The 21,945-nt window shown below is 44.4% G+C and overlaps 1 protein-coding gene across 1 annotated transcript in view; it reads left to right on the plus strand.

The window, feature by feature from the left end:
* The window catches only part of LOC147672972 (sulfotransferase 6B1-like), a 266,092-nt gene that overhangs the window by 222,744 nt on the left and 21,403 nt on the right, over positions 1-21,945 (plus strand). The window contains exon 6 of the mRNA XM_086947847.1: positions 11,973-12,129. Coding sequence (XP_086803973.1) covers positions 11,973-12,129 — 157 coding nt within the window. The remainder of the gene's footprint in view (positions 1-11,972; positions 12,130-21,945) is intronic.

Genomic DNA, 21,945 nt, shown 5'->3' on the forward strand with positions numbered 1-21,945 from the left:
AGAATGTCCAGGATTAAACTTATGTAGATGGGCAGTGCCAGCAAAGGTGCCATCATTTCAAAGGTTTTCATTTTTAGGTTTCGTCTGCACAGCGTGAAATCTCTTGTATTTAATATATCTTAAGAGGCTCTTATCAGTTCCCCTTCATCCAAGTACTGTGTTCATCCGCTTTTGTGTGGAACTTTTTCTGGTTTACTTTCCCTGATTGCGCGCATTGAAACTGTGTCACAGCCATCGTTGCATGCTGTTTAAGCACAGCATTTAGTTGCTTGTCCGACGACCATTGCACGCATTTAATGCATGATAACACTAACAAAGATTCCACGCATATAAAGCTTTTGTTGCTTGTTTCTGTTTCAGCTTCAAATGTTTTGAATTAGGCGCTCTGCTTGGTTTTCCTTCCAACTAATGGTTGGGCAACGTGTCTTCGATATCATGTTATGCCCTCTCCACCAGGGCCAGACTGGTGATGGCGGACACCGGGCAATTCCCCGGTAGGCTGGAAGGGTGGGGGCCGGTTTTGTCACAGGGGCCGATTTTATTACTGGGGGCTGATTTTATTTTTATTTTGAGCAAAATCAGCCCCCAGTAACAAAATCAGAAGGCCACCGTGACAGACCCTGCAGTGCACTCTGACCTCTGTATTTAGTGTTCGGTGGTGCGCGTAATCGCCAACCGCCTTATTGTGGCAGTGCAAGCAACACCAGAATCTATCCGGAAGTGCCATAATTGGTTCGACTCGCGCATCGCACCCTAAACTCTCACTGTCATTGCCAATGCCAGAGAGAGTTTAGGGCATGATGCGCGAGCCGGACCAATCATTTGCGCCCCCTCTCCAAGTTTGCCCCCCTGCAGCATAGTACACAGCGCGACCCTGCCCTCTTAGGGAGTCACACGCACCAGAGAAACAAGCAGCAGACAGAACAGCATTAGCATGTGTAGGCCTGAGGCCTCCAGGTGTTTAAGTAAGTGTAATTTACTGCTTTACAAAAGAATTAAAAAAGAAAACAAAATTGGTTCGTGTACCTTTATATTACATAACAACATTTTAGAAAGGTGCGCAATGAGCCAAAGTGCACTGAGCACGCGTTGGGCAGGAAGTAGATGGTTTCATGCCATCGTTTTCGAGATACCCCTAATGCTGAGTTGCATGCACTCCAGGCCAGTGCAATTTGCCACTGAGTGATAGACTGCTGACAAAATGTTTGTAGTGAAGTGGGATGCTAAGATCGGTTCTATATTTTTTAATTTACCATTCTCACGCCTTTCCCCTGATTTCCCAATCAAAGGTGACTGGCAGTCAAACAGATCATTTCAAGTAAAAACTCGTTTAAAGAAATGCAGATTTTAAAAACTTTTGCTGACAAAAAGCCTCAATCGATGAATATTTATTTGTGTATTTAGAGGTTTTATAAAGCTCGAGGAAGACCCGGAGGTAGAAGAGCGTTTGTACAGTACAAATTTCACATAAATATCAGTTCAAGACGATAACTACAAGGCTGAATGACAAGGCTATGTGTTTACAGATCAACAAGGGTACACATCATTATAACTAGATATACATGGCATATTCTGCCAGTTCAAGGACAAGCTAGGAATCACCAGGGAGGTTACACAGGACAATTTTACCAAACACAAGAATGGTGAATTCCATGCCATATTCAGTCCGGTGGAAGATGAGGGCGATCGATAAGTTTGTCAGGAATTACTTAGTGAGAAGAGATGTAACTTTCCTCTCCAAGACGGCTGGCGGTAATTAGATCCCAATGTTAGATGTACTGCCCGAGAAGGAGGTATTTTGTTTCTTGATTCTATGAGCTTCCAGGAATAGCCAATCAGCACTGAGTAGGATGTGGTTGCCTCTAGACAGTGAGTTTTGTGGCCAGGTTTTTTGGGGTGCCGAAGTGCAGTGTTTGAGTAGTGCAGTCTACCTTGAGGGAGGCACCTTGCTTCTATTGCAAGCCACTTGGGAGTGAGGAGAACAGGTGTAATGTGTCTGAATCACTTTGCTCCGGATACTAGCCAGGCTGCCGCATTTAGGATGGCCTTTATTGGTGTTAGGCGTGATTTTCCGGCAACGGTCAACGGAGCATTCCCATAGTCAAGTCTAGATAAGACCATAGCCTTGGTTTCATTTTTGAAGTCTGGTGGAGGAATGACAGGTTTGTATCTTTCCAGCAGTCTGAGGTGATACAGAGTAAGTTGTAATGAGTAGTTTATGTGCTCTTGAAGGGGCAGATTTCTGTCTGCGATGATCCCCAGAGATTTAGTTATGTTGCTAATGGAACGGCCATTCATTTAACAACATTTTAGGCTCAACATTATTCAACAAATGCGCATGCACACGGTACCGGGAGGGGCCGGCTTCACGTCTCTCCATGACAACAACTCAACAGGGCATTCAACCTCCATTTTAGCACCTTGGATGTGCCACCACTAAGATTGATTTTTGTCAGCATTGGGCAGTGTTGGTTTTGGTTAAAACACTTTTTAACTTTATTTCTGACAGTGATGAAAGCCTTTCATTAAAACTTGCCTGTAATGTGAAAATAAAGGCAAGGAGTTTACAAATATTTGATGCTGTCTCACACTAAGCACACAGGGTCTTGGTCACAACAAATTGTACAACTAGTTTCATTACGGTTGCGGAGTTATCTGCTGCTTAGACATGAATCGATATTATATATTGTGCAATGGACTAGGATTTCATATTGCACTGTTATATTTAGAAAAATGAGCCAACAGTCTCATAATTTGTAATAAATGTAGGGCTCAAAAAACTTTCTTATGAGTGTCCTGCTGTTCAATGCCATGGTTGCCAAATACCAAGGGCAACTTAGTCTTGATTTCACCTAATGAATCTTTCTTTCACCACCTACACTTCCTGTCTCTTTAGTCTCTTTCAAAGGTTCTTTTCCATCACAGGTTTCTCTCTCTGTCAATGTTTTCCTAGCTTCCTCTTTATGCTTGTTTCCCCCCTTCCCCCTTTTTTGTCTTGCTTTGGCTCAAATTCTAACGATGGAAAATAAGAACTTGTCCCCACAACTGAGCCTGTGAGGCAAACCATGTCTGAGACCACCTATCACCTTTCTGATTTGTTTCTTAAAAGCTCCCCACAAACCTTTTCACAGCACTAGCAGGTTAGGAAGATTAAAGACTGAGTCAGCCTAGCAAGGAATCTAACTTGTGAATTGCACATCACCTCACTGATCTATCCTACCTGACATACAAAAAAGCGCCACTTGCACTTTTCACTCTCTTTACAAACAAGGGCAGTCCTCTTTTGGCAGCTATCCAAGACACAACACTTGAACCACAGTGGGCGACACTACAGCGTCCATCTCCAAGCACAGCTAGATATAGGCACAGAAGTCTCACCGCACGTCCGCTTTGTACTTACATTAGGTAACTACCACTACATGTGAGTAGACACTCCTGCACGCTCCCAGGTTACCCAGGTAAGGCACCACAGGGGCCCTACTACCTTGGTGTTTAATCTCATTTTGGACCTCAGACGGGGGCTGTTCCTCACCATATCCACATGCGCCTGGCACACTCTTTGAACCTCTTTGAACCAGTGCCAACTCCATTCCAGGCTTCACCCCCGCATAATATCCCTCCACCATCTTCACCCTTCATGGTGCTTGTTCAAATAAACAAGTTACAGGAGCCATGGTGATGAGTCTGTATTAGCCGGTGTGCATACACATATATTCATATATATCATATCATATCGACGAAGCATAGCAGACCAGGAACAACAAAGAAAAATGCTCCACCACTGAAGAAACTGAGAATGGTGCCTGTGTTTGTATCTTTTTCCACTTAATTTTTTTAAGTGGCTGCTCAGCACCACAGGACTGCCACCAGGTGTCTGACTTCTACTTTGTGCTCTCTAATTCACTACTCTCTTGTCTATTTTTGGAGTTCTCTGTTAGAATGTCTATGGGTACACATGACTGGGTAACCTGGTGCTCTTTAAGGTCATCATTTGCTATTTAAAGTGCTTTGAAAGGTAATGCAATTAAATATGTAAAGAAAAATGTGTTGTAAAATGCATCATTTTGGTCTCTTTTCCAAAGTTCTCTTGGGGGCAGGAACCCCCCCCCCCCCCCCCCCTCCACCCCCACACACCCCGCTACCAGTGGTCGGACTCGCTCGCTGCACTCACTCCCTACGTACCTTGCGGGGGCTGGTCTGACAAAATTTGCCAGGGCTGCTTTCAGTTCCCAGTCTGGCCCTGCTCACCACGCATTGTCAATGTTTTTGAGAACTGTAATATTTATTATGTTTTGGGTTGCAATGACTAGTTTTTTAATTAATGGTACTGTTAATGCTTTTTCCTTGCCTGTTAATGCTCTTTGCTTCCTTTTGTTTCAACACACATTTTTAAAATATAATTTTATTGTTTCAGCCCGCATTGTGAAAGGTTTTCAGAGCTGTATGATTTCTTTGTTTCTGGGGCACACTCCATTTTGTTGGCTTTGTTAGACGACTGCATTTTGTTTACTTTCCCTGGTTGTCTATTGGCACTGCATTAGTTGATGCTAAAGAATAAAAACATTCCCACGTACAATCCAGGGTAACATCCCTCAACCTGGACACTCTCACAATTCTTATCCTGCACTGAACACACATCAATCACTTTCACCCTGCACTCAGACACTTATTAACCTTCATTCATGCATTTTTTTAAGGAACCAAAAGCAATCGAAATCTTTTTACCTAACTCATGAAAGGATAATCGGGATTTTCCAAGAGCTATTGCTGCAAAGTCCTAATTTTAATAAAGAGACGGAGGCGAGTATTATACCTTCTTCCTTTTCATTTATGAACATAGCACCAGATAAACAAACAGTGAATAAAGAAACAAAACTACAGTTCCCAGAACTCCCTGGTGCTATGACCTCTAATGTATAACACACAGGTGTCTCATTAGTTCTGGTATAAAAAGACCTCTTGTGGCCTCCAGGGACACCTTTCTTGCTGATAGAAGAGTTAATTTGACTTTTCTAAGAGCAGGAACAGATGAACGTAGACTCAGATGAACATCACCCGAGAGGAGGCATCTGCTCTCTGAAATCTTTGTTGTCAGAGGTTTGGTTGGACGAGTGTACATTTAGGAACAAGAAAGAAACATGCAACTAGACACTATGTAAAGAAGTAGGCTTACTACTGTCGTGTCCGTCGTGGCGGCAATACACACCAAACACTGGACACAGGTTAGTTGTTATAATCTTCGTTTTATTAGTTACACAGGAGCGGTCTTCATCACGTCTGTCCTCTGGTCAGTCCTGATTCTTTCTGTCGTCCTTCCTGTCCCCTAACAGGATGTGGTGTCCGGTGACCTGGTCACCTTCCTCATGACCCACAGGGTCCTAGCGTCCTCCTGTCCTGTTGCCCTATCGGTCGCCTGTCTGTCGGGTCACGACATCTCCCCCTTTGCTGCAAACAAAAGTTTGTGGTACAGTTCTATGCAAACAAAGTTCGTGGTACAGTTCTGGTGATCAATTCTGCCCCATCACCCTTTACATCATTGACTCATTGTTGTAGTGAGAGAGAGAGAGAGAGAGAGAGATGTCATCATTGACTCGTCTCTCTACTTTCTGACTCCTATGTTTTATCACTTAGTCTCTTTGTCTCCTTGCATTCCTTTTCGGTCGCTGTTCTTTGCCATCGTCTTTTTCTTTTGTTTGTTTGTTGTCTTCTTGCTGCTCTCCACGGGGCAGCTTCTATCTTTCCGCTTCTGGCTCCTTGTCGTGCGCCCAATGTCCTGGGCCAGCTGGCGCTACCTCTGTTGGCTCCTCTCTTTCTACGGCCGGCTTTTGTTTTGTCTGGTCTTTCAGTTGTTCTTTTCCGTGCCCTTCCTCTTTCTCTGGTTCCCGTTTCTTCTCTTTGCTTGTTGTCAGTGTGTTGCTCATTTTCTTTTTTGTCATAGGTCATGGTTATGAGACCCATTGTTTGGGCGGTGTTGTTGCTTAGCAGGCATGGTCCTGGCACGTCTCCTTTCAGCACGTGTATGTCTTCTTTGTTCTTCTTGTTTTTATATGTCAGTTCCTTTGTGAACTTTCCCAAATTTGTTTTATCTTTCTTTGACCCCCAGGTGAAGATTTTCACTTTGGACACACTCAGTGCCGGCTTTGATTCCATTTTCTCGTATTCTGATGCACACATGACATTGCATGTTGCACCACTGTCCAGTACAAATTCCGCATCATGTTCTCCTACTCCTATCTTTGCCAGGTTCATCTTTTCCTGGTTACTACTGCCTGTGCGAGTTGTTGTTTCTCCTTTTCTGTTTTCCCCACTCAGTTTTATTTGGACCTCCGACATGTGGTATAGTCTTTCCACTCTCTCTTCTTCCTCATCTTCGCTTGATCCTCGCGATGAGCTTCTTCTTTCTCTGTCGACATCTGACGTGTCTTGTTGTCGACTCTTGTTGTCTTCCTGTTGTTCTCCTGTCATTTCTGAGTTGTGTGCTTTGGCACATGCTGGCGTAATGATTTCTCCCATTACATCTTTTGCAGGTCTGGCCAAACGTGGGGCACGGACCTCTGTGTGGAAATTCCATTCCACATTTGTAACAGGTTCCTTCAGGTTGTCTCCTCTCTGTTTGTTCTCCCCGGTCGTTCCTCCACCGGCCTGTGCGATATTTGTTCGTCACGTAGTGTGCATTTTCTATTTCAACGTTCTTCCCTTTTTCAATTTCTTGGGCATGTGCCGTTGCTCTTGCCTCTGCTCTTGCCAGAGACAGGATGTTTTCCAATGAGATTTGTTCTTTCAAGATTCTTGCCCTGAATCCTGTGTCGCGACAGCCTTCAATGATCCGTAGTCTTATTGCTTGTTCATTGTCAAACTTGTCAAACTCACAGTGTGTCACTAATTTCCTCAGCCTTGTCGCAAAATCATCCAGCGTCTCATCCACTTGTTGACACGCAATAGTGAATGTGTACCGTTCAAACTCAATGTTTCGTTGTGGGTCGAATTTGGCCGTCAGGCCTTTCTTTAGTGTCTCATATGTCTTTGTTTCTTCAGTTGGTAGTGTCACTAGAAGTTCTTCAATGTCGTCCCCTGCTAAGTTCAGTAGTAACCCGAGTCTCTTTCCTTCTGTCGTGTCTGTTGCTTCCATATATCTTTCGAACCGTCTGATCCACTTCTCCCACCGTATTCCTGTTTGTGGCTCCGATAAGTTGAATGGCAGTGGCCTCCTGTATTGTGCGCTGGGCTTTGGGTCTGCCATCCTTGCTTTTATCTGCTTTTCCTCTTTTCCTTTCTCTTCATCTTCTTTTCTCTTTGTCTTCTTCTTATCTCTTTATCTTCTTTCTTCTTTTCTTCTTTTCTGCTTTCCCTCTTTTCCTTTCTCTTTATCTTTTTTCTCTTTTCTTTTCTCTTTATTTTCCTTTTTTCTTTCTTCCTTTCTCTTTCTCTTTTCTCTTTATTTTCTTCTTATCTCTTTATCTTCTTTCTTCTTTTCTTCTTTTTTCTTTTTATCCAGCTTTTATTTGCTGTCGTTGTCTTTTCTTGTGGTGTTCTGCACTTTTTCTTCTGTTTCGCGTTGTGCCTCGCCTCAAAATGGCCGCCGCACTCGTTCTTTGTTCCTATTGGCTTAGAAACCTGACTCTAAGATGGCTGCCGTCTTCTCGCGGGACTTCGCGACCAATTACAATGCTGCCTGACTTTAAAATAGCCGCCGCGCTTATCCTTCGTTTCTATTGGCTCTCCCGCCTGGCCCCAATATGGCCGCCGAGACTCTCGCGAGACCTCGCGCTGACATTTCAGCTCTTCGAACTTCGCGCTCCTGTTGCTGGCGCTTACCGGCTTTGTTGCTTTTTCTTTTGCGGCGGTCGGGGTGGGCTCCCACGTAGCTGCTGATTTCTGGATGGCGCTTCACTCTTCCCTCTTCCTTTTTGGCCACAACGCGATCCAGGGTGGGCTCCTGGTTTCAAATCGCGATTTCTGCACGCAGGGACCGGATCCCACCTTCGTCGCCAGATGTCGTGTCCGTTGTGGCGGCAATACACACCAAACACTGGACACAGGTTAGTTGTTATAATCTTCGTTTTATTAGTTACACAGGAGCGGTCTTCATCACGTCTGTCCTCTGGTCAGTCCTGATTCTTTCTGTTGTCCTTCCTGTCCCCTAACAGGATGTGGTGTCCGGTGACCTGGTCACCTCCCTCATGACCCACAGGGTCCTAGCGTCCTCCTGTCCTGTTGCCCTATCGGTCGCCTGTCTGTCGGGTCACGACAAATACCAGTTTCAAACGTTTGGTGGAACACCACGGTGCCAAGGATAAGCCAAAAGATCGGGCTGTGGAATAGTAATCGGAGCTGTCCCATTGAAACTGAAGAATTGTGCAATGAGAAGGAGGAATGGTACCGAAAGACAGGCATCTTTTAAATCTGATGAAACCCCCCATTCGGATACTAGGGGCAATTTCAGAGGTGGCGAATTGTTTCCATTTTGAAATGCCTGTAAACAACAAAATGGTTGAAATGGGCTAGATTTATCGCTGGTCTTAATTTTATGTATTGCTTTTTTTAAAGAAAAAGGTTGCTTAAGAAGCCTGAATAATCGAAGTCATTTTGTGTATTAATCCCTTTTTGAAATTAAATCCTCTGCTTCCTGAGAAGTAAAATCCACATCTGTAAGGCAAACATGTATTCTGAGGGGAGATAGACTGCACCGGATCTTGATAAAACTCTGTTTGATAGCCCGAGACTGTTACAAGCTATTTGTCTTACACTGACCTAGACAATAAACCCGGTCTGGGAGAAAAAAACATATTTTATAAAATACAAATGTAAACACATACACCAAAAAGAATTTAATAAGTAAAGTATCACTTCTGTGGACAATGGAATTAACAGGGCACCTGTGTGGGATCTATGTTGATACAACGCATGTTATTACAACGCATGCTTTTACAACGCATTTTTTACAACGCAAAAACGTTTACAACGAATGTATTTACAACGAATGTTTTTACAACGCAGGTACCTTTACAACGCATACCATTACAACGTAAGTATTGGTAAATATATATTAATTTTATAATCTTAAATTAATTTAAAAAAATATAATTTAATATAATTTAATATAATTTAATATAATTTAATTTAAATTTAATTTTAATTTATTTTTACCCTGTACCCCTGTACCCCCAAAACCCAAAACTGACCCTGAACCCCAAAAATACCCCTTTACCCAAAAACTAAAAACTGACCCTGAACCCCAAAAATACCCCTTTACCCAAAAACTAAAAACTGACCCTGAACCCCTAAAATACCCCTTTACCCAAAAACTAAAAACTGACCCTGAACCCTAAAAATACCCCTTTACCCCAAACATATAACATTTAAATATTTTTACCCTGTACCCCTGTACCCCCAAAACCCAAAACTGACCCTGAACCCCAAAAATACCCCTTTACCCAAAAACTAAAAACTGACCCTGAACCCCAAAAATACCCCTTTACCCAAAAACTAAAAACTGACCCTGAACCCCTAAAATACCCCTTTACCCAAAAACTAAAAACTGACCCTGAACCCTAAAAATACCCCTTTACCCCAAACATATAACATTTAAATATAATTATATACTTACCAATACTTACGTTGTAATGGTATGCGTTGTAAAGGTACCTGCGTTGTAAAAACATTCGTTGTAAATACATGCGTTGTAAAAGTTTTTGCGTTGTAAAAAATGCGTTGTAAAAGCATGCGTTGTAATAACATGCGTTGTATCAACATAGATCCCACACAGGTGCCCTGTTAATTCCATTGTCCACAGAAGTGATACTTTACTTATTAAATTCTTTTTGGTGTATGCGTTGTAAAGGTACCTGCGTTGTAAAAACATTCGTTGTAAATACATGCGTTGTAAAAGTTTTTGCGTTGTAAAAGTTGCGTTGTAATGGTATGTCGTTGTAAAAGTTGCGTTGTAAGTGATGTTTCCCACCTGTGTGTTATACATTACCAGTCACATCACCACGACTAACAGGACACCTGCGTGTTATATATTAGCAGTCACAGCTTCAGGACTAATGGGCCACCTGTGTGTTATACATTAGCAGTCACGGCACAAGGAAGTAACGGGACACCTGTGTGTTATACATTAGCATTTACAGCACTGGGACTATCGAGACACCTGTGTGTTATACATTAGCAGTGACGGCACCGGGGCGAATGGGACAACTGTGTGTTATACATTAGCAGTCACAGCGCCGGGACTAACGAGACACCTGTGTGTTATACATTAGCAGTCATGGCACCGAGGCGAACGGGACACCTGTGTGTTATACATTAGCAGTGACGGCACCGGGGCGAACGGGACACCTGTGTGTTATACATTAGCAGTCACGGCACTAGGACTAACGAGACACCTGTGTGTTATACATTAGCAGTGACGGGAACGGGACACCTGTGTGTTATACATTAGCAGTCACAGTGCCGGGACTAACGAGACACCTGTGTGTTATACATTAGCAGTCACAGCGCCGGGACTAACGAGACACCTGTGTGTTATACATTAGCAGTCACGGCACCAGGACCATTTTCAAATTGAGGGCATATTTTGTGCTAAAAAATAGAGCAAACACACAGTTGCCTGAACAAGTCACTCGTATTGTGGTTGTTTGCACTGCTCCTGCACTCTTATGCTGTAATTTTACCAGGAGTGTTGGTGTAATTATGTGTCATAAGGGTATCATTTTAGCAATTTAGCAAAAATTCCAAACTTAAATGGCATACATCAGCAGATCTGATCACCAGAGACTGACAGATGTAGAATGTTACTACACTCTACTGTCTGTAGAGAGATGTGTGGCACTACCAATAGATGGGCGTAACCAAATGATGAATAAACACTGGCAAAGCCAATACACCTCACTTCTATAATGCAAGTGCTAAGCTATTGGTTTTGCCAATACTTGTTTGTAAAGCGTGTTTTTTAAAAACTTAAGGAAGAACAAACAAACATCGTAAGGTATCCCCAAACAGAACACTGAAGTCACTTTTTTCAATCTTTGTACACAGCATGGTTTATTTGTCAGGTTGTATGCAAGAAACTGAACAGATTTTAAAAAGCCAGTTGCCCATGACCCAGATAAGGAATTAACACACTGGATTAGACTCAAGAACATAACAGGTGTCTGGGAAATGTCATAATTTATAGGAAAAGCCTTTCCATATGCTTTCCAAGTGACTAGGACCGGGTTCCAATGCTGCATACATTTGGCGCTCTCCAGCAGCCCGGAGAGAGCATTTATGGGCCCCCGGTAGAAGATACATCTTTTCACTCACTCTGAGTACATCTTTGGCCCCCAACACAAGCAGGATGAGTCCAGAAGCATGGCCCACCTCCATAGATGCAGCCTCTGTGTGCTGAGGCCTGTCTTTCATGCAACATGTGAAAGGAAGGATATAAAAAAACCAAAAAAAACCAATGGAATCTGATCTTGAGTCACTCCTGGCAACAATATCTCTGTTGCTGTGATTTAAGGGATGAGCTGGGAAGGTGGGGAGCAGTACAGTGAGCGTAAGGAAAGGGGGTGTGAGGAGGGAAGCAGCTCATGGGAGAGAGAGCAAGAAAACACATGCACTCCCATGCAGGGCTCAAAGAAAATGGAAAAAGTAGTTCACTGATGCGAGCTGTGGAAGGATATACACCTTCCAATCAAAAGGCTGGTAATGAAGCTACCCTCTAGGGAAGGCACTAACACAGAAAAAGGAAGGAAAGCCATTTGATAAAAAGCAAGAACATGAGATTGACAAGAAAGTAGACAAATAATAAGCAATGGGAAGATCGAAAGCGCACCCAAAGTGTTGGAATTGTATACAATAGGTCTTTGACAACAGACAGCTAAACTCTGTCTTTGGGTGGCATCTAATGACACTTCAAAGAGGCCTTGTGTCTTTGAAGCAGCTGTGCAAGAACATAAGTTTCAAGGCCAACTCTATTCTCATTTCAGGATCTGGCTGCGGCAGTTCAGAAAATAGCAGACTTTTTTGAGATTAATCTGACTAAAGAGCAAATACAATTGATCGCCGAACGGGGCTGCTTCAAAGCCATGAAAGAAAGGTCCAGAGAGACGCATGGAATCTTGGGCTCCCATGTTTTCCGAAAAGGTACGTTTGCAAATATCTTTTTATGGTTCAAATATTTTTTATTAAAATTTCAATATTAAACAAGTAAAGAAAACCATCAGTGGACCATGTGCTTACTGGGCTTCTCAGACCCCCAATCAATGAACCCTCCCTCCCTTCACTCACTTCACTCACTTCCAGGCTAAAACATATAGGCTACGGTGTCCAAATGTAGGGAACTAAGTTGGTGATTGTAAAGCCGCCTCTGGGAGACGCAGAATGTGCAACTATCTATGACACGTGAGCTCATGAAACTCTTGTGTTGTTAGGGATAAGAAGAGACGCCACAGCTCCCTGAACGTCGACCCCTGCCCTGCTAGTGAAAGCGTTATCGTCTCCATACCTAAGATATGCCAGAGTCTGTGGAGCCAGCCAAGGTGGGTAGGTATTTGTTGAGTGTCCCAGTGAATAAGGATGTTCTGCACAGCGGCTCCCAGTGCTAGTCCTGTTTGCAGCCCCCTTCTAGCTTTCAGGGGGTATGTCAATGGATTTGGGAGGTTGAGTATTATGTGTGTAGTGTATCGTGGAAGCTGGGCATTGAGATAGGAGTCGATTTCATCGAGAACTTGAGACCAGTATTGCTGCAGCAGTCGGCATTCCCTTAATAATACGTGAACTAAGGTTCCGGGATGTCCGCAACCCTGCCAGCAGTCCGCACTCTGCGAAGGAAGTGCCTTATGTCACCATTCCGGTGTATAATACCAGTAAGTAACAATTTTTGTGAAGGCTTCAGTGAGAGCAACATTGGTGGCGGTATGCCTGGCTCTGTAGTATATTCCCTCCCATTCTTTTCTACTCAGCTGCCTACCCAGATCTCTTCCCCACATGACTCGGCCTGCATTGTATTTGTGTTTATTCTGCGAGTTCAGTAATGCATAGAGTTCGGAAATCAGCATCTTGCCTGAGGTCTTAGTGAGGAGACATTTTTCATAGTGGGAGAGACCCAGTGTCTGAGCTGTAGGTGCTGGAGGTGATCTGACTCGGGAATGCCAAAGTCTGTGCGAATCTGATGGAACAGGAGAATTCCTGCCACGTCGAAGAGGTGGCCCATGGAGCGACACTCTGAGAGCCTCAACCTAGCATAGTTTGCATTTCCCATTCCCTGGGGGAAGTCTGGTTATCTTGAAGTGGGGTCAGGGAAATATGCTCAAGCCATATTCGGTGCTAGTCTGTTCCCACACCACCATAGTTGCCTTTGTAATCTGAGAAAGACAGACATTGCGTGGCCTATGGGGTTTCGTCAGGAAAGGGACCTTTGACAGATATATGCTGGCGACTGCTTTATCTTGGAACAACCAATGTTTCTCTGATTCAGCACAGCTCCATTCCACCAGGAAGCGTAACTACTCTACTTGGTAGTAAAGTTGTACGTTAGGGACTACTGAGGAAATAGAAATTTTACGTGGCCAATGTGTCCCCTGCGTGTACCCCACGTTTAGTGTATGTGCATGTCACCCATGCATTTTCCCTCTCATGCCTGTAATAATAATGCCTCTAGATTTCCGTCCCACATTAGAATGTCAGCTACCAAGTCCTCCATGAGAGAAATGTTAGTTCTGCACTGAGGCCTATGTTGCCAATGTATTTGCAATGTGCATGTTTAAAAGTCAAGATGAACCCGTTTTGTGGCTCAGCCTGAGCCAGTCTCCGAATTCAGTTTTCCTGCCTCCAGACGCTCTGAAAGCTGCAGCTTAGCTACGTATCCCTGACCTCTCGCATACTTCTGGCTCAGCCGAAAGGGGCCCAGCCCGGCCTGCCAAGACAGTATTTTGCACACAGTTATCTGCTTGCTCCACAGAAACACATTCCTGCCTAGTGAAGAAGGTAAACAGAACCCGTCTGCAGAGATAGGGCCTAGCCTTCCTGTCTCCGTTTAAATGATTTGCAGAGCTCGCATCCATAGAAAGCTCATGGCCTCCACACAATGCACGAAGACATATATGCACACACTGGCTCTTGGTGATGAGCAACCTTTGCTCGAGCGACCTTTACTTCAGACAATACATCCTCCAAACCTAAGATATCAGATAATGCCAGACGTGCAGGTCGTCCTAACACTGAAGGTTTCTCTACTAGATCGAAAGTCAGCTCCCCCCCCCAGCTTCCCCCAGTTACACGTTAATTGTGCGTCATGACCAAGTTGCGCACACAAGTAGGGTAAAGGTTCCAGCTGACCATGCAGACCCCCTCTAAGTATCCACCCACCTATGACTCACCTATGACTCACCTACGACTCCTCAAGTGAATGCCCACATGTACGCCTTCTTACACGCCTCTTGCATGCCCATATGCTCTTATCTCTCTCTTTCTCTTGCTCTGCCTGGAGCGCTCCTCCTTCTCTATGCAATGCAATGTATATTCCATGTATAAATATTGTACTCTGTGAATAAAGTTCAGAAGACCCTTCCTGAACCTTAGAGGTGATGGAACCCGATTCTCCCTTAACTCGAGTTACTGAAATAAAGCCCTTTTGAATCGGACACCACGGACTCTGCCTATCATTATATGCATGATCCATTGTTTAAGTATAGAAATTCCGACAGGGTAATATTTTATTTACCACATAATTCTGGCGCCCGAACAGGGACTAGTCCCCTTCCCCACGCGCCGGTGATGTAGGTCCAGCCCTTGCCACCTTCTACAGCCGTGACGGACTTCAAAGTGTACACGCCAGCGGGACTTCCTGCTTACTCCCTCAGGCCCACGAGGAGGATATACTGCGACCAGGCATCCACATGAGGCGGTGAGGATTGCGGATCATCCCAACCAGAGCCCAAGCTGTGAGAGAGCAAGGTCCGAGGTTTCCAGAGGCCCATCTGTTCCGAGGCGCATGCGCAGTATCGAGTTCACGCAGTGTCAAGTTTCCGAGGCCTTCAAGTTCTGCTTCCCGGTGAGTACCACTATGGGGAACGCATAAAGTTCAAGACGGGTTCATTTATTTGAGCTCAGTAAAGACGTGTTTGTTCATACGGGCACGGTAAAGACGGGTCCACGGTAAACGTGGGCACGGTAAAGACGTGTCTCTTTATGAGACCGGTATGGTTGTACTGTATTCCAGTGCATAAAGTTAACTGTTTTCAAGTTCATGTTTTTCACCATGTATTAGTTAGAATGTATCTGTTTTAGTGTTTTAGTGTTGTAGTGTGAATGATTGTTTCAGTCAGTCTATTTTGGTGTATATTGTGTTTTCGTTAAACTTAGTTTCAACATGCCACTGTTTTTGAAATTACGTCAGATCGGGAACAGGAAAGGAATACTCGAAGAGTCAGTTCCCGTCCCGCCTAGAGACACACCTGGTCATTACATGTACAATAAACACGGGCTAGATGCCATATTGTTTTTAGACTTATGGGTAGATTACACGAAGGATTTAGAGGAGAAGTATAGATGGCCTGCCTCAGGAACATGGGATACTGAATGCATTATGAAAGTAGAGGAAGCACTGTGGAAAAGGAAAGTAAGACCGTCTCAGAAAGATGCCATTGAGTTATGGCGTAAAGAGTCACATAGGGGGGCAGAGAAAGAATTCCACCAAGCAGAGAGAAGTAAACAAGCAGCAGAAAAAGCCAAAGAAAAAGAACTGTGGGAGGAGGGGGAACGGGTCAGGCTGAAAGAGAAAGAAATGCCCTCGTTGCTGGTATTTATCCTGTCCTCTCAGAAGAACTAGCTAGAGTGACCCCCTCAGAAATACCCCGTAGGTCGCGTACGCCACCACCAGTACCCTTTAGAGTACGTAGAACGAAGCCGACAGCATCTGAGGCTTTTATTTCCTCCTATCCAGAGGAGCCCGCACCGGACTATGTGAACGCATATTTCCCTCCGCCCCCATCAGCAGATCAGCTCATCCAGCTTCAGCTCCAGCAGATCGTGAAAGACGACGTAGGGCCCGGGGCAGTGGGAGGGGGGCCACCGCCAACGCCATGAGCACCGCTAGGGCCACCACGAACGCCACAATCGACATCAATGCCATTTAAGTATTCCGTAGGTGTAACGATCCCACGTTGTATATACGATCCAGTACCAGGAGAGGGTTCAATGCTCGTGTTTTCACTAAGATTAAGACATGCCGTCGACTATTTGGTCACATTACCAGACATGAAGGAACACCTAGATAAAATACACCATTTCATTAGAACGGGGGAGGGACCCGAGTGTATAGAAAAGGCCATGGAACACAGAAAGGTGGAGGTTAAGAACTTCATTCTACGTTTTATGATTAACTGTCTGATCAGGGAACAAGACCAACCAGACAAAGATGTAAAGAAAGGTCTGATGGATTGGAGTGACAACATAGCTGCCGGTCAGCATGATAGACAGGGACAGACAGAAAGTATGTACAAGAAAATACGAAAGGAGATCTTAGAAATACACAGTGAAGTGTCTGACGGGCAGTTTGAGTCATCATCGGAAGATTTTGAGCCAGAAAACGAGGCAAAGGACAAAATGAATTACGTAGGCAAAGCACGACAGTTTGACAAGCCCAGGTGCCTCGACTACCGCAAACAGGGACAGGCTATAAAAGAAAGATATTCCCTTGAAAATCTATTCCAAGCTACTGAAAAAGCCCTGAAACGACGGATAGAGTGCGAGCGATTCCACACCCCACACGAAAAGGAATTGGTCCAGTCAGCCGTCCAATGGGTGTCCAATTCTAACATATATAGCAATGACATAGTGGCTCTGACTTTCTTGAGCCTTCCGCCTAACGAACAGCGTTTGGCCGGTATTTACATGGTCCAACATTTGATAACGTTGTATGAGAGCCAATATTCTGATCCCGGCCCATTGTATAAATTACTGGACGACATACTTCTGGAAAGATGGACAGGCCTAGGTACTGATTTAATTAATGTCATTCTGGATCAACGACATAAGTACTTAACTTCTCTGACCACATGCATGCTTCCCGCCCCACACCACGACAGAAACAACTTGTACATAGACAGACAGAACCCCCTACGAGAGGTGCAACCCATCAAAAATGCAGCGGGTGAACTTCAACGAGTGTATGTTTACACACCCTTGACGAAATTAGAAATACTGGAAATGAAAAAGATGTTGCCCTGCCATGATAAAGACCCGGGGGGGGGTTTCACCGAGAATTAAAAGATATTCTCCGCATAGGAGATTATACGTACACTGACATTCTGAAACTATTGAAAGTACTGTTGCCTGCTGGTATTTATGAAAAGCTTACGGAAAAAGACTGGGAGGTGGGAGAGAAAAAGTTAAGGTGGGCAGCATTGGAAACAGAGGATAAAGGCAGGCACCCGGGGGTTGGTCTTGGAGACAAAGCTTAAGAACTGCCTGAACTCCTGATACAGGTTTTGCCGAGATTATTGATTACTAAAAAGGAAGACTGGGATGCTATTTCAGCCTGTAAACAGAAACAAGACGAGGACACAAGTGATTTCTATTCTAGATTCGAGAAATGTTTTTCTATTAATAGTGGCCTTAAGCCCAGTAGCGAGTCATATCCTCATCTTTTCGTGAGCAAATTAGCAGAGAATTCCTTGCCCCAGATCAAGAATAGAGTACTGAAGGTTGAGAGTACTTGGCAAGCAAATAGTCCTTCGCAAATATTGCAAATGCTACAATATCACCAGAACAGGATTAGAGAAGAGCAGGATCATGAAAAGAGACGCATGAAAGAGACGAAAATGAAAGTGCTGGTTGCCCAATCAGTACCAGCAAACACGAACAAAAATGGAAAAAATACCATGACACCTGTCAAAGGGAACTGTAATTATTGCAAGCAACCAGGTCACTATGTGAATGAATGTGCTGTCCTGAAACACAATATAGCTACAGGCAGAACCAAAGAATGACCACACGTTCCTAGGCAGAATAGCACCCCACAGAACACAAACCAGACAGTAGCGAATTTTCCACCCCCACCGCCACCTGTTAATGCCCCGACACAAATGTATCAGTACACGCAGTCAGACTATCCAGAATACCAACAGTTCTCATGAAACAGCCTAGAGAGGGAAGTTGGCTTGCCCCTTATCGAGGTTCCTGTAGATCAAGAGGGTCCCTATGTACATAGTCGTGTATTGGGAAAGGACAGAAAATTTTTGATTGACACAGGGGCGAGCAGAACTACCATCAGCCATGACGAGGTTCCAGGGGCACCCCTTTCAGGCTCACAGAATGTTTCCCTGGGATTTTCAGGAAAGCCTATTGTTAACGAAGTATCGAAACCAGTCTCCCTAGGAGTTGGTCCATTGTCACGTACCACAGACTTGTTACTTACTAAGTCATGTCCAGAAAACTTGCTTGGTATAAAGACATTGAAAGAACTAGGAGCCGTTATATGTTGTTCTCCGGAAGGAGTGCGACTGTTCTTACGTGATTTTAAGGGACATTATGTGTTGAAGGATTTTGACCACAGACTCCAGAATGTACCACAGCACCTATGGGCACAAGGTCCGGCTGACGTAGGTTACATGCACATTACACCACACCATGTCACTCTCAAAACAGGAGTAGTACTATCACGTATCCGACAATACAAGTTACCACCTGATGCCGTAGTAGCCTTACTGAAAATTGTTGACGAACTCATTGCACAAGGGGTGGTAATTGAGACTGACTCGAATGTATGTAATTCTCCTGTCATCCCTATTCTTAAACGAACAGACCGTAATGCACCACCTGTTTACAGACTAGTTGTTGACCTTCGAGAATTGAATAAATGTGTAGTCCCTCAATACCCAGTGGTCCCAGACATTTCTTCATTACTGACTGCTATTGATTCTGAGGCAACGTTCTTTACTGTCATTGACTTAAAGAATGCCTTTTTCAGTGTTCCAATTCATCCAGATAGCCAGTTTCTCTTCGGATTCAGTTTAAATGGACGCAGCTTTAAATTTACGAGAGCTCCTCAAGGTTTTACAGAGAGTCCTAGCATTTACAGCCAAGCATTAAAAAACCAGCTGGACAGTATTCATATGCCTACCAACACTGCACTGCTCCAGTACGTAGACGACATCCTAATTACAGCACGATCAGAACCAGACTGCGAAAATGCATCACTGACAGTTTTACACTTTCTGGTAGACAACGGGCACACAGTGTCCCCTTCAAAGTTGCAATTCTGTGCACAGCAAGTGGTATATCTTGGACACTTGCTGTCCAAGAGGGGTAGACAGCTGACACAAGAACGTATTCTGTTAATTTCTAACCTTTCACAGCCAAAGACACAAAAGGAAGTACGGGCCTTCATTGGCCTCACTTCATACTGCAGACAATGGATTCCCCAGTATGCCTATCTAGCCAAACCACTCATACAGTTGACAACACAGGAGGCAGCGTCTTCGACTGTCCTCCCTTGGACACAAGAACATACTTTGGCATTTGAAGAATTAAAAAGAGCCTTATGTCAAGCGCCAGTTTTAGCGACTCCTTGTTACAGCAAACCTTTTATTCTTTTCGTCACGGAACGAGATGGAACAGCATTATCTGTCCTCACACAAGATCAAGCAGGAAAACACAAGCCTTGTGCTTATTTTTCTAGTACACTGGATCCAGTGGCCCAGGCTCTGCCTGCGTGCCTGAAATAAGTTGCAGCAACAGCCCTAGCCATAAGACAGAGTGACTCCATAGTGCTGGGACACCCCCTGACAGTACAGGTACCACATGCAGTGGAAGTTCTCTTGAACAGAACACAGACACAACACTTGACTGTAGCGAGACTGACAGGATATGAACTGACGTTATTTCAGCCACACATAGAGATCAGACGATGCAATATTGTAAACCCTGCTACACTTTTGCCCTCAAGCACACTAGACACTACTCCACATGACTGTGTGGAAGTAATGAATACAGTGACGAAACTAAGACAAGACCTGACAGATATTGCACTGCCAGACTCTGACCTGACACTTTATGTTGATGGTTCATGCATGAGAACAAGCACAGGAGAGTTAGTGGCCGCATATGCCGTGACCACTGATACTGAAGTCATAGAGACACACAGAATAGATACACTGTCAGCACAGGCAGCAGAGCTCATCGCTCTGACACAAGCCTGCATAAGAGCCAAGAACTTGAAAGTGAACATTTATACAGATTCACAGTATGCATTCGGTGTTGTTCATGATTTCGGAGTATTATGGAAGGAGAGAGGTTTCTTACCTCTCATGGGGCTAAAATTCAGCACGGCCCGCTTATTCAGGCTCTGTTAAAAGCAATACATTTGCCTACAGCCATAGCTATCCTGAAATGCAAAGCACACACCAAAGTTACAGACACCATTTCCCAGGGTAATGACCTGGCAGATCGAACAGCTAAACTTACAGCCCAGACACCAACAGACACGACAAAGACAGAGGTACCATCACTTACAAAAAGCATGACAGTCAGGGATCCTTCACAAGATGTACTCGACATACAGACACATGCCACTCCAGATGAAATAAAGAAATGGACTGAACAAGGAGGGGTCCAGACTGACCAAGGTTGGATGACTAAAAGCAAAGCTATATGGTTTCTCCCAGACTCTATGGTACAAGTGATCATAAACACAGCACATAGTCCAGCACACTTAGGAGAAAAGGCAATGCTAGACAGCTTACAGAATATCTGGTTTAAAAAGCACCTGCGTGCAGCAGCGAAACAGAAAGTACGTACCTGTATGATCTGTTGCCAGTTCAATCCAGGCAAAGGCATTCCAGTGGAACAAGGCGGATTTCATCCTCCTGACCATCCTTTTGAAGTCCTCCAGATGGATTATATCCAAATGGACAGATGTAGAGGTTACAAGTATGTCCTCCTAGTTGTGTGTGCACTATCTAGATGGACAGAAGCGTACCCAGTCCCAGATTATACTGCTGTGACCACCGCCAGGCAATTGGTGCGTGAGTTTTTTCCCAGATATGGATTGCCCCGTGTCGTGTACTCAGATAATGGTCAGCCCTTTTCTTCTGAATTAATGAAACAAGTGTCCCTTCTGTTAGGATATCAGTGGAAGTTTCATTGTGTACGACACCCTGAAGCAGCTGGACTTGTCGAGCGCCATAATCAGACACTTAAGACGAAATTAGCAAAGATTTGTGCAGAAAAAGGCGTGGATTGGATGGTAGCCTTGCCGGTTGCCCTCTTTTACATGCGTATGGTAGCTCATTCCAGAACAGGCCTATCTCCTTATGAAGTGGTTTTCGGTAGACCACCGAATATGTGGGGTACGCCTATGCCTAAGAAAATAACTGATGTTGACAGTAACATGCTGACAGATTACCTGGCTTCCTTGATGTCTGCACTACTCTCTTGTCGTTCACAGGTTGCCGCCACCTTCCCTGACAACACCCAAGTCAAGGAGCATACCATAGTCCCTGGAAATTTTCTTTATATACGGAACTTTGATCGATCAAGCCCCCTTGAGCCGCGCTGGAAGACACCGAAATTAGTACTGCTCACCACGAGGACTGCCGTCAAGGTCGAAGGACGTAAAGGATGGCTTCATGCCCAACATTGCAAAAGATACTTTGGAGATTCTGGAACTTTGATAAAGACTAAAGATAGTACCAATAGTACAGACTTTAAGCCCCCTTTGCTAGAAAAGACTTCGCAACAAGAATATAGGTCCAAATTACGATCTAGTAAGTCAGACAGCGTTTAATTGTTTAAGTCCACTTGTCAGGCTTGGCCAAGCAGCGCCACCTAAATCAGGACTACATTTCCCAGAACTCTAGTGTGGGGGCGGGGCAACATATAAGCAAGACGGCCCCTCATCACGTTGTTCGTGATTTTGTGTTTCTCCCGAGTTTGGGAGATACTGGAGAATAGTATTGC

Source organism: Lissotriton vulgaris (assembly GCF_964263255.1).
Source record: "Lissotriton vulgaris chromosome 7 unlocalized genomic scaffold, aLisVul1.2 SUPER_7_unloc_1, whole genome shotgun sequence".
In the NCBI taxonomy this organism is placed as follows: domain Eukaryota; kingdom Metazoa; phylum Chordata; class Amphibia; order Caudata; family Salamandridae; genus Lissotriton; species Lissotriton vulgaris.